Genomic DNA, 18,802 nt, shown 5'->3' on the forward strand with positions numbered 1-18,802 from the left:
CATTTCGAAGATTTTGTTTTTCGGTGAACATTTTACGGGCTTCACAGAGATTAAGGACTGTTACTACAGCTTTAAGGACGGCCCACAATGGCGCATGGCGTGCTGCGCTCCGAGCTGCGACGACGAGGCAGAAAAAGCCAGATCATTTCTAAGCTGATGGCTCTGTGGATACGAGACCGTCGTGTGCACTTTCTCTGGTTATCACAAGAGCTGGACATCAGCCATTTTCCGGCAGATTTCACTTTTAACAAGAGATTTTGTCATGGAAAGCCACGCGGAGGCTTCGTGCGTAACGACTGATTCGCTGTTTGAGCGAGACAAAGGAACACCTCCGTTTCGGCGTGTCATGGGACAAGTTAGGACATGTCCAGCTCTCCACAATTTCTCTGATACTTACTGGACTGGTAAGCATTGAAAGCCGAGATAGGCATGTCCCAACGCCGAAACGGAGGTGTTCTTTGTCTCGCTCAAACAGCGAATCTTTTGTTATGCATGAAGCCTCCACAGAAAATGGCTGATGTCCAGCTCTTGTGATAACCAGAGAAAGTGCACACGACGGTCTCATATCCACAGAGCCATCAGCTTAGAAATGATCTGGCGTTTTCTGCCTCATCGTCGCAGCTCGGAGCGCGGCATGCCGAGCGTCCTTAAAGCCGTCCTTAAAGCCGTCCTTAAAGCTGTTACAGAGCGTAATTACAATAGGGTCCTCACATGACTTTGTTCTACTCAGGGCCCTAATAATAAATAATAATAATGAGAAGAAGAATTAAAAAAAGCACAATTACAATAGGGTTCTCACATGACTTTGTCCTACTCGAGCCCTAATAATAAATAAGAAGAAGAAGAAGATGAAGAAGAAGAAGAAGAATTATTACTATTATTATTATTATTTCAATAGGGTCCTCGTAGGACTTTGTCCGACACTGACCCAAAATATTCGGTATGTTATTGCTTGGTGTGTGTGTGTGTGTGTGTGCTGTGTGCGTGTGTGTGTGTGTGTGTGTGTGTGTGTGTGTGTGTGTGTGTGTGTGTGTGTTCGTCCATTCATCCACTCATCCCTGACGACAAACATCATCAACATATGCCAGTGTTATTATAACAACCCTATATTTTCTATGGCAGCCAGACCGAAAAACAACATCAATAGTGTCAACATCTCCAGTTAGCAAAGACACACAGAATGAAGAGTGAAAAATAAATGTTATATTTAGGATAAACACAAAAATCACTCAAGGTCAAACACAAAAAAATAAGCCACACAAAACTATTGAAAAATCAACAGATAAATAAATACACAACTTAATCTAAATAATGATTGATGTAAAAGTGGATCTTTAACAAAATGATGTCACGCACTGAATCATTGTCAATCGCTTACACCAATTAAGGGTCACGGGGGGCTGGAGCCTAATCCGCGTGAGGCAGGGTGCACCCTGGACAGGAGGCCAAGTTTCCAATTCATCTAACCAGCATGTCCTTGGATGTGGAATGAAGCCGGAGCACCTGGAGGGAACTCACACAAACATGAGGAGAACATGCAAATTCCACACAGAAAAGCCACAGGTTGGAATTGAGCCAATGACCTTCTTGCTGTGAAGCAAAAGTGCTAACCACTAACCCGCCGTCTTACCCTGCAATGTTATCTAAATGAAATAAACTATTAAACAAAATATGTGACAGGAACAAGTTACCATCTCTTTTACAGCCAGCTGGGATCAGATGATTCAGGTGACAAAACCAAAGATGGTGACACATCAGCCAAAAGTAACCCGGCTGTGCATGATTTCTATCTGTTGCCAAGTTCAAAAATAAATAAGTCTGGAATGGTTGAACAAACTTGTCTTCGTGATGTGCTCACATGCATGTGCACATAGCAAGATGCAGTGTTTGCTGAATCAACAACTCGAGGAATCAACTGTTGGTGCTCTCTCTCTCTCTCTCTCTCTACCACGTTCTCACTGCACATGTCTGTTTCTATAAAAGCTGTGATGCTACAAGTGAAGTTCAGTGTTTTGGGCTGTGAGCACCTTCAGGTCTTCTGAATCTGTGTTTTTGTCCATCATGATGCTGTTGCTGACCATCCAGTTCCTCTTTGCCGGGTTGGTTCTCATCAGCGACGTCAGTCCGACGCCTGAAGATTGTCAACACCTGGTCAAACCCCTGTCTCTAAAGGACTTCTCCATGGTAACAAGTCCTACATCAATGTCTACCCATACCTTGATTTTATTTTTTTATTTTCAAATCCTCTCCTCTGCACCTTAAAAGATATTATGATGTTTGCTTGATTTTCATTCTATGATGTGTCATTTTGGAAAGAGCTAAACAAATAAATTAACATAATTCTTATCCTGACATAGTCAGTGTGCCGCAAGACGCAACTCAAAGGTGGCCCCAGTGTGAATGGGGCTTTACAGATGATGTATTAACTGTGTTTTTTCATTTGTGTGTCCAGTTCAGTGGTACATGGTATTTCATCGAAGGATTCACTGATAGTCCACCTTTCAAATCCATTCTGAAGGTGCTTGAAACGACCATGCTCAAAATGGTTCCAACACCCAGAAATGCAGCCGTACTACGACTCATTGAAGAGAACAAATTGTGAGTGTGTTGAAACAAGAACCTCTCTCTGAGTTATCTAAACACAAAGGAACTGAAATGAACATTTTACTCTTGCCTCACACAGTAAATGGTCTTCCATCTGCATCAGACACTCAAAGCGCTTTACACACTAATGCCTCACATTCACCCCGATACACACCGGGAGCAACGAAGGGATTAAGTACCCTTAGCAATTTTCTAGTCAGGCTGGGATTTAACCGATAATCCTCTGATCTTAAGCCCAATGCTTTAACCGCTAGAACATCACCTCTCCCAAACAAGTTGAGTTGTAAAGTTGAGTTCAAAACACACAAAACTTGTAAGAGCTCTTTATGTTAAAGAGAGGTAGCAAGTGGACATAACTAAACAAGGGTGCAATGTTTAAAGCTGCGTTCACACCGGGCGCGACACGAGCGACTGCAGCCACAGGTTGCCATGTAATTCCTATGTAATGACGCGTTTTGGCGCCAAACCGCGCAGCGCGATGCGATGGACGCGAGTGAAGCGATTTTGAGCATTTTGCGCATTTGTAGCGCAATATTGTGTCGCATCACGTCCTGTTGCCCTCCTCCCCAAGTTGAAAAATCTCAACTTTTTCATCTCTTCGCGCTGCAATGACCAATCAGGGACTGGATATGTAGTGACATGGAGATGTCTGGAGTTTGACTGAAGATGTGAACATGTCCTGTCTCTGGTAGCAGCCTGTGAGCAGGACTTATGTCTCTTTTGTCCTTTATTTCACAATTATGAGAGAGTTTTTGGAGCGAGCAGCAGCACCACAGCAGGGGGAGCGGAGTTTCTTTTTCTTTTAATTGCGCACGCGGGAATCGTCCATGGAGATTATTTTACGTATTAACTACACAGATGTATAATAAAGCAAATGGTGACTGGTTTCTAAAGACAATTATGACAGTGTTTTTTTGTGAAACAGTGAGGAGCAGCCTCACAGCAAGCCGCAGAGTTTGTCTTTTTTTTTTTTACATGCGCGCGCGAGTGAATCATCTGTGTGGAGAATATTTTATTAATTAACTACACAGATGTATAATAAAACAAATGGTGACTGGTTTCTAAACACAATTATGACAGAGTTTTTTGGAGCAAGAGCGAGCTACAGCAAGCAGCAGAGTTTCTTTTTTTTTTTTTTATTGTTTACATGTGCGCACGTGAACGGGAGGGTTGATGCTCAAACTGGGTCCTGCAGAGGCGGAAGGATCGCTGAAAGCGGCCGTCATCCAGACGCAGCTCCTGCAGCAAATAATGATACTCTCTGTATTGGGAGCTTTTCACAACAACTCGCTCCGTGTGATCAAGGTCCGTCATGATGACTTGACGCCGAGCGGAATGGAAGCTCCTCCTATTTGATGATGCACCGGGGAGAATTTTCGCAGCGAAAGTCCACTCAAGCAGAGCGACACACCGGGCGAAGGAGGCACGTTCGTTGCCACGCGACCCCCGCAAATTTGTAGCGTCTGATTGCACCCGGTGTGAACGCGGCATTAGAGTGTACATAGACGATCAATTGTTGCATCCACTTCAGTAAAACAGGCATCCTGATAATTTTACTGAAAAATGTCTCGGATCAAGTTTGAAATAATAGGTCTGTTAGAAAACTATGCAACCTTTTTATTTTTTGCAAAAACTATATGGATTTGAATCATGTGCACTTGCATCAGCCAAGCTTGAACCTTGGTGCGCATGCGTGAGTTTTTTCACGCTTGTCGGTTGCGTCATTCGCCTGTGAGCACGCTTTGAGTGAGCAGTGGTCCACCCCCCTCGTCGGGTTTTCATTGCGAGGAAAATTGCGAGGAAAATGTCTGAACGATTTGGAGCTTTGCTGCATCAAATTTTTCCAGAAATTGAGAGACAGCCAGGTGGAAACCATTCGGAAGATTCAGATGGCTTTCAGGGATGATTCTATGGGGATCACACAGATTAAGGAGTGTTACAACCGTTTTAAAGGCGGCGCACAATGGCTGAGGGCGCGCCACGCTCTGAGTGGCGATCGACAGGCTGAAACGACCAGATCATTTCCAAAGTGAAGGCTGTGTTGATCCAGGACATCGTCTGACTACCAGAGAAATGGCAGAAGATGTGGACATAGCACTTTTTCGGCACATTCCACTGTTACAGGAGTTTTTGTCATGGAAAGAGGAGCGGAGGAATTCGCCACGGAGCCGCTAATGGCGCGGGACAAAATCACTTCCGTGTTGGTCTCACAGGACATGTTGTAACATGCCCAGCTCTCGCACCATTCAGAAGATTCAGACGGCTTTCGGTGGCTTTTCAGTCATGTAACTATCCGAGAAATTGTGGACGAGCTGGACATGCCACACCATGTCCTGTGAGGCTTCATCATGGTGTTGCTTTTTGTTCTGCGCCATGCAGCTCTGTCCCGATGCGCGAAATGTGGGGCAACAAAAAAAAGAAAAAAACATATGACTTAAATCACTGGGAGAGGAGTGACAATGTTCCAATGTTTGTACATTACTCTGCATTTTACTCTTCTAATTCATTTTATTAGGAAATGCAGCGTGCCGTGGCCTCAACTTTATCTAATTCTAGGTCTTTAGTGAAGCTTCGGGCTTGTGGTCGGCGATCACCTTAGTATTTCTTTTGTTTTTCTTCGTGCTTAATGTTGACAAATTATGCTGTTTTTGTTGTCTTTCTGTCTGCCCTAATTGTTTTTTTTTTCTCTCTGTTTGAGGTGCGGCTGCATCCAGAGATGGGTGTGGTGTCTGTTTCTGTAACCCTCCTGTCCTGTTCACCGGCAACATTTCCTGTATATTCGTGTTGTAAATTGTTTTGTAAATCATGTCGGTGGCATGGCCCAAGAAGATGGTCACCTCTTTGAGTCTGGTCTGCTTGAGGTTTCTTCCTCATATCATCAGAGGGAGTTTTTCCTTACCACTATCACCTGTGTGCTTGCTCTGGGGGTTGGTAAGGTTAGACCTTACTTGTGTGAAGTGCCTTGAGGCAACTTTGTTGTGATTTGGCGCTATATAAATGTAAATAGTTGTGAAAAAAAATGATATTACAGGGTGAGCTCAGGGCTGGAACCAGAGTGAAAATCTGACAATGCATTTTTGACCAATGATAAAATAAAAATCGTATGTGTCTTTTTATTCAATAATCTTCATTCTTTTATTCATGTGCAACATACACTGCCACACTTCTTTTAATATATTTATTATACTTCTTGGACCATAGTGAACACTTCTTATTTGCATAAATATGATGTCCTAAAAAAACAACACTAACAAAAATTGACATGGTGGATCCTTGATCTCGACATAAATAGGAATAAACAAAATCTGTAGTTTTTGTCAAAAGCATTTCCTTTCAGACATTATTGGAGCTCTTACAGCTGCTGTGCTGCACGTGATGTAATTTGCAAAGAAATACAGCACGTCTCATTTTCGGAGGAAAAAAAATGTTTTAGTCGATTGTAGTTTCTTGTCTGTATTACAACGTTTGTAAGAGGTGTCATTGTATTTAAAGCAGCAATTCGTTTGAAGTTATTAATTCCGACCAGACTCTGTCTCAGCAGAGAGCCGCGCAGCGTTTGGAGCTGTGTCAAGAGAACGGCGGCCGATTCTCGTTTCTTAACTACAACAAGACAAGAGTCCCAGTTAGTGACTTTAATCCACACAAAAGTGGCTTACAGTATTTTAATGGCTTTGAGAGGGCTTAAGAAGCGGACTTGCCATTTCCAAACAGCAGCGAATCAAAGAACCAACGAGCTAATGGATCGAGGCATTGCTTCAATGGTTCACGCTTCAAAGTGGAGTCGCGCTACAGAAACGTTTGATTACAGAGTCGCTGCAGACCAAACCCTGAATATCCGACTTTATTTGTACAGCTGTTTGACTCTGAAATTCGGAAAAATCTGCATAATTTACAGACAATCCATATAGGTTGACATGTATGGTTGGAAAACACCGAAAATGTAATTTCAGTCATCATAGAATGCCTTTCAAACACACTATTGTCTGAAAACTATTTATAAACCACTCACCATTTCTTGCTGAAATAAGCGCCCAATTTTCCTTGCACAACTTTTTTCCTGGATGCCATGATCATCGACTTGACTGGACTGACGCTATGTTTGTTTGATCCGGTTTGAATTTTCCTGTGTACACCTGCGTGGTGCATTGTGGGATCAAATAAAAAGCTGTGTTCACCGCGGGGACATGTTCGGCACTATTCTGAATTATTTGAGTTTTTTTGTTTTTGTTTTGTTTGTTTTTTACCAGTGACGAATGATGTGTAAAAAAATGCAACTGCATCGATCCAAACCCAAACATTGACGAGGAGTTGGGAGAAAAAGTAGAAGGGTGTAGAGCCTGAATAGCTGCAGGTAAACCTTCAATCTGAACATTCTGCCATCTGCTTCATCCGTCCAAGTCTTCCATCTTGGATTTTAACCACTCTCTGTCTCTTTGGAGTGTTGAGCATTTGGCCTTGAGCTGGTCCAAACACTGATCAGTGTGTGCGGATTCAAGGGAACCATGGTCACAAACTGCACAGTGAACACTGTCCAACTTGGATGATAAAGTTTCAAAGGAAGGCTTAAAGTCTACAAACAGCACAGCTCTGTGGTCTTCCAGCAGAAGGCTAATCTCTGCCATAGTTACAGGTGCAGCAAGTGGCGAAGTTACTGTCTTGTTTTGACTTACTTTTAGACTTTGACTTTTGCAAGTGATCAGAAAGCGGAAATGAAGCTGGGATTCCTTGACAAGGAAAAAAATTGGACAGTGTAGCAGAGTGAGCCAAATGTGTGCCTACTTTCCAGCACCATAATGGAATTCACCTCATTATGATTATTTGATCACAGTTTATTCCTCCACACATTTGATTTACAATCTGGTCCTGTGAATATTTCAGAACATCAACTGACCTTCATCTTTCTTTGTCTTTAAGCAATGGACAGTGCTCTGGATTAAAATTCAGCGGACCCATCAACGGTGATATCGTGACACTAACATGTAAGTTACCATATTATATGTTGCAACCTGATGTGTAGACGGGAAAAACAGTAAAATGTTTAAGATTTGGCCACATATGATTACTGCAGTAACTATCAAAATAGAAGTTTGACACTTTTCTATGACACTCCCAAACATGTACTGGTCATTCTGAACATTTTTAATACCTTGGAAAATCTATATCTGCTGCAGTTTAGAACCTACAGCTGTATTTGAAGTAGCACTAGGGTTGAAAAACAGCGTGGCCATTTTCAGGCATTTCGATAGAGCTTTTGGCTCATCTCCCAAGTTGTTCATTGGGGTCATATTAGTCTAGAACAGTAGAGATATCATCTCCTAACTGATGTACATATAAGCATCCAGTAGGTCCTCTGCAATTATCATAGAAAATCAGGTCAACATGTTGCAAAAGAGAGGAGAGACCTTCATCTCTTGCCAACTGTGGTTCTTAAACTGGGCACATCTGATTGTCCAGAAAGAGGATGGAGATGGATACTGAGGGCTAGAGAAGGACGCAACAGCTAGAATATTTATTTCTCCTCACTTTCTTTCAATTCAGCCACAGTATTCTTTTTTCCGAGGTCACAATAACACCTCCTGGTGCAGTCCCGGCGCCAGAAAAAAAATATTAAGGGGATGATGAGTTTATCACAGGGGGCGGGGTCGCGCCCCCCCCCCCAAAAAAAGTGCGCACCGGAGGAGACGTGCCTCTGAGAGTGCGTAATGAATTGGGTGCGCTCCTGGAAAGCTCGTGTATTTAGGCTACACCGTTGTAAGACTGAGTAAGAGTGAAGAATGCTGACAGTATTTTTTTTTTTATTATTTGAACGTATAGACACTCGGTCAAGTGATCTCCTGCATACCACACAGAGCCGGTGTTCTGTCGAGATGAGGTGCGCCAGCTTTCGACACTCTGAGCTGTGACGTACCTTCGTGTTGTCCAATAGGAACGACACGTCGGGCCAAAACACGGAAGACTCATGGCAGAAACCACTGATCTATACAAAATGGATTGTACCAGTCCGATTGGTGCAGAAACCACTGATCTGTACAAAACATTAACATGTCACAGGACTGCTCATTTAGAGAGCAGTTTTCTGAAGAATAATCATTGGAAATGTTTTTTGTTGTTGTTTGTTACCTCAAAATTTCTGATTACTGTTAAAAAAAAAAAGTTTAGAACACTTGTAATTAAATAGCTAAATAAATCAATAAATGTTTTTTTATAAACCTTTCATCTGCAAATTAAAACCACCTGTTATTTCATATTAGATAATTTCTTGTTTAACATAAGGAACCTGACATTTATTTTTAGACAAATAAAATAACATGGAAACTTGTATATTTTTTTAAGAAAAACAAACACTAAATAAATACAAATGTTTACTATAAATGCAAAAGGAAATAATTTAACAATGACTGCAGTGTGATTGTAAAGTAGGATTTCTGTGACATAAACCTCATGATGAATTTTTTTATAGTCATTTAAACTTGTAATTTCGTCAAAATATGTAATTGCCTTTGTTATCAGGACAGAGTCATTTCTAAAATATGAATTTGAGCACAATAAGTGGAGAGCTTCTACTTGTGCAAATGTCTTTTGACTTTGATTCGTGGACATTTTTAATGATCCATTAATTTATTGTTAAAATATAAAATGAAACAGCTTTTTTAAAAATAATAACATAGTTGCTGTTGAAAGAGCCTTTTATTTAGAAGCAGGTGATGTTCTGCTGGATTCTCTGGACCAGATGAAGGTCTCTTCTGCAGCTTTGAACTCTGGTGGTTTTGCTGAAAAGCAGAGATGTTTTCTTTCGACTGGACTTCATGGTGTTCAGCTCATCAATGGAAGTTTGGTTGTCTGCACAGCAAATGTTCCTGATTGGGACAAATAAAAAATTTCTTTAAATATAAAGAAACACTAAACAGTTTATACATAAAAAAAGGGGGGGGGGGGGGGGAAACTGCAAAAAACGCTGGAAAAAACGCCCGAAAAAAATAAGCTATTTAAAGTTGAGCTTTTGTGGTGTCTGAAAAAAGCTGTAGCTTTATTTGGTAAAAATAAAAAAGACTGAACCATTTACAAATTAAACTGTTCACTCAGATCAACTGTGCTAAAAGGCTAAGCTAATGTTAGCGATCATTAAACCTTCACAGTTCAGTAAACGTCACATTTAATTTTTACATTATTCTCACCTCAGTAAAGCTGCAGAACTAAACTCCGTTGGGCAAACTGGGACTTCGCATATATGCAAAAAGTGGGAGATTTCGGACGGAGTGGGTTTGCTCCATCACCCAGGCGGCCTGGATCGCTCTGCCCAGTGATGATGCCTGTAGGCCGGCTTCTCCGTGCGGGTCGGCCCGCTGTCACGGTTCGATCGATATCCCACCAAGTTGACAGTCCTCCCTCAGTCGGTGTCACTCCGAAAAGTAGCTGAAAAAAGCTTCTCCCAGCAGGGTGATTGGAGAATCGTTTTACTGCTGTTTTTTAAAGGTTTTTTTGTGGTTCAGGCGACCGAAGTTCAAGACGGCGATCGCTGAACTTTTTTCAGATTGTGGAAACAGCCAGAGTGTGACGTAGCAATCTCCCCTTGCCGCTTCCGAAGCGACGCGTCTGACATCACAACACATTGGAAAAGCATCGCCCTCTGCCGCACTGACAAGCGCAACCCTCAACCTATCAAATCCCTTGAACACAGACACACGCCATATCCGTTTGTTTTAAAATTTATTACTTTAGTTAATTAATTTGGTTTATTTGTTAAAGGGGATAGAGAATCAAAATCATCTTTTTCATGTTTTTGATGATAGTTCAGAGTCTCCCCACTGTGGGGAATACACACGAAGTGCCAGCAAGTTTCAGAACCTCTGTTTCAAGTATTTCTCCTTTTTTGAATTGCTGCCAGAAAACAGGCCAATCCGGTTTTGAGAGAAAAGTTACGTCACTTTTTCACCAATAGCCCCCCCCCCCCCCCCCCCCCCCCCACACACACACACACACACACACACACCCACACCTACCCCCTTTCACACACGCCCCTTCGAAATTAATTATTCATAAGGTTGTGCCCACCCATTCGTAACATTGGAAGAGGAGCAATGGCGAGCTACAGGTGTGCCTTCACAGGCTGTCATAGCGCACTACGATCTTTCCATATTCTTCCCACGGAAAGCAATGTACGCGATCAATGGCTTTTATTCATTTTTAACCACATCCCCAGGACATACAACCACCGACTATTTCTTTGCTCTGCGCATTTCACAGAGGACTGTTTCACAAACCTTGCACAATTTCGAGCTGGCTTCAGTCGGCATTTAATACTCAGTAGAGGGTCAGTTCCGACTTTGTGACAAAATCAACCCCAGCAATCAGTACAGCCTGTAAGTATCACATTTTCTTTTGTTTTAAATTTGCTTTTAAATTTATTTCGGATCTTTTTTTTTTTTTTTTTTTTTTTTATTATCATTATTATTTTGTTACTGGACTTTATGTCACAGTCCGCCTCTGGCTGACTTCATGTTGGTGGGCGAGGAACAAGATTTATCACTCAACAGCAATGTTGAAACGTGATCTGTTAAATAAGTTAGTGAAGATTACTGTCGTCTCGTTTTCGCTACAACGCGCTCAACTTTTGTTCAGAATCAGCTTCTTATCACTGGTAACGACGCGGATTTCCTCTCACTCAAACCCGCAGCTTCACAGTGCTTTAAACCGTCGTCCACAGACTTCAGTAGCGACACAAGTGCAGCAAAACGACACGAGTCATTGGATAAATGCTGGGCTTTGTCCCGCCCATCGGACGCTCAGCGTGTCTGGGGGTCTATGGGGCCAGTGGGCTGGCCTCGGCTGGCCCGGACGCCCAGCTTCTGCATGATGATTGGATCATCTGTCTGAGGCTGAATCCATTTTTGATTTACAGCGAAATGAGCGAATCAGCGATCATTTTCATTCTGTTCTGAGTTGAACCGGAGTCTTTCCTAATCCTCTTAGCAGCATTTTCAGTGAGAGTAAGGGCAGCCAATCAAACAATGGCAACCGATCAGCGTCAACACCTACGTGCATTTCATAATGAGGTTGCCAAATAAGCTCCGAAATGACGCCATTAAAAGCAAACGAGGCATTCTAAACCCAGCATAGTAACATAGCTGTTTCAGAGAGCCTTTTAGGAAGGTTCTGAGCCATTACAGACCCAACCAATTTTTGGGGGGGCTACATATCACATCACAGAACAAGGATTAATGCCCCATTCAACCTCTATCACCTTTAAATACGTGATATTATTGAATAACTAATATTTTGCTATATTTTCCAGTATTTCTTTTTCTTTCTTTTTTATTTCTTTGATAACTCTAACATCCGAGGGGGCGAGGTTGATGACATGAGGGGGCGTCGCCCACAAACACCCCCTCGTGGCGCCAGCTATGTCCTGGTGGTTTCACACCTGCTTCAGGATTGGTTCCAGGATTAATGTCCTGTGTTTCATTTTGTATTTTGATGTTGTCTTTTTTAAGATATTAACTGTTGCTTTGTAGTTTTAAATTTTAATTGCACAAAATCAGTTGCAGTTTGACTCAGCTGGCACACAGGTTGTTGCTGTTGACAGTTTTCCTGCTGTTACAGAGTCACATTTTAAAAACTTTCATTTTGACTTTGCAGCAGGATTAAAGAAAATGGTTTTCCAGCTGCTGCCGACCTGCAGTGACTGTTTGCTCATGAGCAGTGATATCACCATCCTCAACGTCCACAAGTACCAGAAGATGTATGGTCTGCCGTCTTTCGGAAAGGATAAGTTTACCTTCCGCACCTTTTATCTCTTTGGTACGATCGAATGACTGAGAAGGGGAATAAAGCGAGTCTGACTGCATTCACCAAATTCTTGAAGCTTTTTCTTTGTTTGTTTCTTTGCAGCGAAAAAAAAGTCTGTGAAGGAGGAGGACCTGCAACAATTCAGGAAGCAGGCGGCCTGTGTCGGCTTCTCTGGAGACCCAGACTATCACTACAACCCCAGTAAAGGTGCCTCAGCTTTAAGTTTAAACCAATTATATTGATTAAGCTCCACCCATTTATCTCAAGGACTGAGAAACTATTTAGGTTTTTATTATTTAATTTTTTTTTTTTTTTTTACCATTTTTTCTTCCACAGAATTCTGTGCTGAAGGTGAAGGCCAACAGATGACAGTCTGACCATAAAGGTGTCATCAGAAAGTCATTCTCCAAAAATAAAAGTGAGAAAGTAAAAACATCAGACGTCTCTTGTGTCACTTCTTTGTACAATCAGCACATTGGTTGAGTTTGGTGACATAGTGGTTTGAACATTGGGATCCGGGTTCATTTTCAGATCACAGTTAAGCTCCCAACTGGCACTTTGAGGTGGAGAGACACGTGTCGTGGACCCCTCTGGAAATTAGCTTTGAGCTTTTGTTGGTGAACCATGTTAAATAAAAACCTTTCTGCCGGCTTAAAAATTCAACTTTCCATTTTCAGCAACAGAATATACTTTTGTTTGACAAATCAAAAAAGTGGTTTTCCAATAATATCCTGAGATTTTTTTTTATTAAGTTTCTGAAACAGTAAAAATGGTGTGCTGTGTTTTTTACACCTTTGTCTTCAGAACTCCTTCCACAGTTAACCCTCTAGAGTCCTGGGTATAACTGGGCATTTTGACTACTTTTGGTTTTACCTTCATAATTTAAATTACAAAACTGTTTTCCTGGCTTTGTTTTTTTGTTGTTGTTGTTTTGTTTTTTTTCAGCACAACCTCACCTCTGTGACTTACAGTTTTTTCTTTCATTCTGACATACAGAATTAAAACAGAAAACCTAAATTCACCCCAATCTTAAAATTTGAATCAGAAAAAAAGTTTTTTTTTTAACTGTGAAAAACATTATTACTATGATTATTATTATTATTATTAATAATAATAATATTATTATAACTTATAATGAAAATATAAATTGTAAATTTCAAAAACGTAAAATTGTAGCATAAACAATGTTATACACAGTAATTCACATTAAAATGCAAGAAATGTTTCAGGCTTTTTTTATGGTTATTTACATGCAATAAGATGCCACACAAATTATATTTGTGCCACTCAGAAAAATATTTCCTGTCCAATACACATCAAAAGCCCCCCCCCCCCCCCCCCCCCCAAAAAAAAATATGGAGATATTCCATCTCAATAGCCATTTGTACTTTTCCACAATTTCTTGTTTTTTGTTGCATTTTTATTGGTGTTGGTCCAGACTGTCCTGACTTTTAGTGGCAAAAACAATACAAAGTAAAACACAAAAATCCAAAACATAGAAAAAGGTTTTTGGACATGGGCCGGGGGTGGGGGCGGAGTCTGTACCTGGACTCCTGTGTTCTCTGCACCTTGATCCTGCTGTTCTGGAGCAGTGTGTGTCTGCATTCTGCTGTGTACTAGGAATCAGACTGATCATTTCTTAATGTTCAGACTCTGATGATGCGCTCTGCAATCATCTCCACCCATTAAAAAAATTGAAGCGCTGGTCCAAGACGCCTCTACACTACAACACTACACCACCACACACACTAAAAAACTCTCCACCACACACTAAAAACATACTCCAAGCACGGCAAATTTTGCACACCTGAACCAAAACTGTGAGATTGCTGTCTGCTTTTCGCTCCACACGAAACCACAGGTTCCCTGCCCTCATCAACCAAATTATGTGGATTGGGGATCATTGTTTATTCTGTATATATTTACACAATGATAAAATAGAAATTTGTGTATTATTTTTGACTTGTCATTGCTGCTGCAGACAGAGAGAGACGGAAGAAAAGTCCCGTTTCTTGCACGAAGTGTGCGCGCATGCACGTACACACACACACACACACAAGCACAGCCACGTAGGATCTGTAGTTTGTCGTCAAACCCACATGGGCTTGGTGATTTTGATTGGTTCGCTCGAGAGTTTTCCACCAATGACAAAGTGGGAGTTGTTTCTCGTGTTTCTTCCCACTCTGTCTCTCCTGTAGCAGATGAGGAAATGAGTCTTTTTTGTGTGTGTTTCTGCTAAATGTGCAGCAAATTGAGCATATTACCAAGGAAAAAGCATTGTGTAAATTACTAATCATCCATCAATCCATCCATTTCTTCCGCTTTATCCGGAGTCAGGTCGCGGGGGCAGCAGCTCAAGCAAAGCCGCCCAGACCTCCCGATCCATACTCACCTCCCCCAGCTCCTCAAGTTTTACTTGGCCTATTAAACAGAATTTAATCCATTTGATCACTTTGGTTTAAGAAACTCTCTCAGATGAACTGCTGTAGTCCCAAATGACGCACGTGCAGTGAAGGCAGGCGGACCAAATTTTAGGGGGCAACTGTTCAGTCTGAGATACCCATCTGATCTCTATATATTACTGAATCGCTCATTGGCCAATATTTTTGAAGCAAACCGGCCACCATATTACAACTCCTATGTTTCACTCCTGGATGCTCTTTTCTACTGATTTTTAGTGAGGTGCACACAACTTTATTCTTTGTAATTTCATTAAAAAATACCCTCAAGTGCAGCTATAAACTGTGCAAATAGCCAGGTCCAAAGGCTGTGAGTCTGATTTCTGATTGAAATGGGAAGTAATGAACAATAATTTGAAGAGTTCTATCCCTTATTCCAGCATATAGGCAAAGATAATAATAATAATAATAATAATAATAATAATAATAATAATAAGTGGCTAATTACTCAACATGTGTAGCCATGTATTTTGTGTTGGACAAACTATTTTAAGACATGTAATTAGGTCTACTTGTGCATAGTTTTGGAGCTTAGGTGTTGTTGCTACCAACTTTATTACTTATATTTGGCTGAAGCTCAGAGAGCTGTGTGTAATAAATGTTGTCACTACGGGACAATACTCTCCTGTAGCTTGTTAAGTGGTGTTTTATTTTTAATGCAACTATATAAAAATCTGCTATTTCTGTGTTATCCATACGGATTTTGTTATCCATCCACTTTTGTTCATGATATGGTACCAATACCATGATATGGTATTGGTATCATAATATGTAGTTCGACCGCATTACACCCATTTTGGGCAATCTGTTCACTGGCTTCCTGTCACAGTGAGATCAGATTTTAAGGTTCTGCTACTCGTCTATGAATTGTTTACGGATTGGCACCTCCCTACCAAACTGACCTAATTAAACCTTATGTACTGGCCCGGGCTTTGCATTCTCAGAGTGCAGGACTACTTGTGTCCCAAGGGTGAATAACAAGTCGCAGGTAACAGAGCTTTCTCTGACTGGCCCCTGTTCTGTGGAATGATCTCCGTGCATCAATAAAATAGATTCTGTGGAAGCTTTCGAGTCCAGACTTAAGACGCACTTATTTTCCCTTTAATATGGCTAGCATACCGGCATAGTATAGGTTCTATGCTTTTCACTCTTTTAATTCATTTTATTAGGAAATGGAAGCATGCCGCAGCCTCAACTTTACCTCAATTCTGGGTCTTTTAGTGAAGCTCAGGGCTAGTGGCCGGCAATCACCTTAGTATTTACTGTTTTTCATGTTGTTTTCATGCTGACAAATTATACGTATTTCTTGTCTTTCTGATGCTTGATTCTGATTTTTCTCTCTGTATAAGGTGCAGCTCCATCCAGAGATGGGTGTGGAAATTGTGCTGGAGACCCTCCTGTCCTGTGCAGCAACAGCTGTTCCATGTATATTCTTTTTGAGAATTATTCTGTAAAGTATGTCTGTAACATGGCCCAAGCAGAGGGTCACCCCTTTGAGTCCAGTCTGCTTGAGCTTTCTTCCTCAGAGGGAGTTTTTCCTTACCACTGTTGCTCTTGGGGGCTAGTAAGGTTGGACCTCACTAGCGTGAAGTGTCTTGAGGCAACTCTGTTGTGATTTGGTGCTATATACATGAAGATAAATTGAAATTGAATTGAAATACACACACATATATATGTGACAGATATCTAAATAAGCTTGCTGATTTTTCCACACTTGTATAAACTTGTTAAAAATGATCAATTTTAGAACTGAGTATTTGTCCCATATATATATACACATATATATATACACAGTATATAAGCTAATTTTTTTTTATTAATTTTGTTTTAACTTCTGTTTTAGGACTTTGGTGGCACCCCTTAATTTTAATGAAATGCAGGGAGACGACAGGGCGAAGAGCCTCTGATGACAATCTCACATACTTAAACAAAGTGTGTGTAACTATCAGGATTGCTCCACTAGTTTGCATGTGAATGTTACCAGATAACTCTGTTGCACTGTTTACCATAATCAAAATAACAAATGCACAGACCATTTTGTATATATTGTTGAAAAATGTGCATTTTGTGTTGTTTGAACTTTTTGTTGTACAGTCTTTCACACAAGACCTCAAATTACCTTTATAAGTGTCAAAACAGTTGTTTATTATAGTTTGCTGTGTTTTGAATAAGTGTGTGGAAAATTATTGCCTATTTTGATTGTAAACCATTATTAGACTTATAAAACACAACAAAAACATATATATTCTGAAAGCACAGATTCTCCTGGGGAAAAACAAGAGACATCAAACTTGATTGTGGGATGCAGGGCGCCGGTGTTAATAGCAATAATAAAACATTTATGCCAGGCGAGTGAAATGTCCAAAAATGCCCTCGGACCCCAGAGGGTTAACCCCTGGTTTCTGCCACTCACAAGCACCAGAAACTCAGTTCTACCTGCGTGGTATCCAGGCCTCAGCTCTTCATTCTGGTTTTGCTCATGTTTGATTCCAGCATTTCTAATGAAATGTTTCTTGTGTTTCCAGTAACCTCATCTCCAGTCAGCTCTGACCCAGCACACTGGTCTGTCCTGTTCCCTGTGTTCACAGGGTGAATAAAAGTCTGTCGGTCACAGAGCTTTCTCCTACCATGCCCCAGCTCTGTGGAATGATCTCCCAGCACACAAACGACAGATACTGTGGAGACTTTTAAATCACATTTAAAGACTCATTTGTTTTCCTTGTTTATCATTAGTATTTATGTGTTTTTTTTCTTGTATTCTTTTATGGTTTTGTGTTTTATTGTTTTTAAATTTTTTTTTTTTAATTCATATTTATTATGTTGTGTGAAGCGCCCTGAGGCAATCTCATCGCGAATTGGCGCTATATAAATTAATAAATTTGAATTTCAATTTGAGGGTGTCAGTACTTAAGTACCTGTGTTTTTTATTTTTAATAAATTTGCAAAAATCTCAAGTTTTTTTTTTTTTTCATGTTGGTGTAATGTGGTGTTGTAAGTACAATTTTGAGGGGAAAAAATGAATGGACTCCGTTTTGGTAAAAGGCCGTAATAACGAATGTGCAAAAGTGAAGCGCTGTGATTACTTTCGGGGATGCACTGTTGGAAAATGAAACGTGTAAGCGCACTCGAGGTGGGGGGGGGGGGGGTGATGCAAGCCTCACAAAATGTACTTTAAATCAGTCAATAATCTGCGTGACAACACATGGTGATTGTGTTGTGAAACTGATAAACAGAACAAAGTTTGAACTCCTACAATCATGGAAAAAACCCACCACGTTCTCACCGTGACTGGCTGTTCCTATAAAAGCTGTGATGCTGCGAGTGAAGTTCAGTGTTTGGGCTGTGAGCATCTTCAGGTCTCTGAATCTGTGTTTTTGTCCACCATGATGCTGTGGCCTGACCATCCAGTTCCTTTTTGCTGGGTTTGGTTCTGAGCGACATCAGTCCAATACCTGAAGATTGTCAAGAGCTGGTCCAACCCCTGTCTCTAACAGGACTCTCCAAGGTAACAAGTCTTACATCATAGTTTACCCATATTTTGATTTTTTATATTTTCAAATCCTCTGTTTCTTTGATTTAGTTCATGTTGTCATTTGGAAAGCGCTAAACAAATCAATTAATGTAATAATATCTGATCGAATCTGATCCGGTTTCGAAAAGGAACCAGAGGAAACTAATGGCACCACGAGAAATGTAAAAACATTTTAGTTTGTCACTGTGAAAGCTTCAGACACGTCAACTCAAATTTTAGACAAATGATGAGATAAATGTGTTATTTATAAATACCTAAAATGGTGACAATTTGTCAACTTGAAAAAATACAGTGGATTGCAAAGTATTCAGCCCCTTGATATTTCATGCATTTTAATTTGTTTATGGCATTTCAAATACAAAAAGTAAATCAGACATTGTCACTATAAAAATTCTAAAATTATCATCCTTCCTCACACTGA

The 18,802-nt window shown here is 40.7% G+C and overlaps 1 protein-coding gene across 3 annotated transcripts in view; it reads left to right on the forward strand.

The window, feature by feature from the left end:
• LOC117501842 (saxitoxin and tetrodotoxin-binding protein 1-like) overlaps positions 1–18,802 on the forward strand; it is a 338,634-nt gene that overhangs the window by 187,449 nt on the left and 132,383 nt on the right. The window contains exons 1-2 of one of the 3 annotated variants that reach the window (XM_034160806.1): positions 2,047–2,184; positions 2,453–2,598. The exons of the other annotated variants lie outside the window; for them this stretch is intronic. Of the exons in view, the coding sequence (XP_034016697.1) occupies positions 2,062–2,184; positions 2,453–2,598 (269 nt within the window). The 5' untranslated portion in view covers positions 2,047–2,061. Of the gene's footprint in view, positions 1–2,046; positions 2,185–2,452; positions 2,599–18,802 lie in introns of those variants that run through there. 3 annotated transcript variants of the gene reach the window in all.

The sequence above is a fragment of the Thalassophryne amazonica genome, chromosome 20, assembly GCF_902500255.1.
Source record: "Thalassophryne amazonica chromosome 20, fThaAma1.1, whole genome shotgun sequence".
Classification (NCBI taxonomy): domain Eukaryota; kingdom Metazoa; phylum Chordata; class Actinopteri; order Batrachoidiformes; family Batrachoididae; genus Thalassophryne; species Thalassophryne amazonica.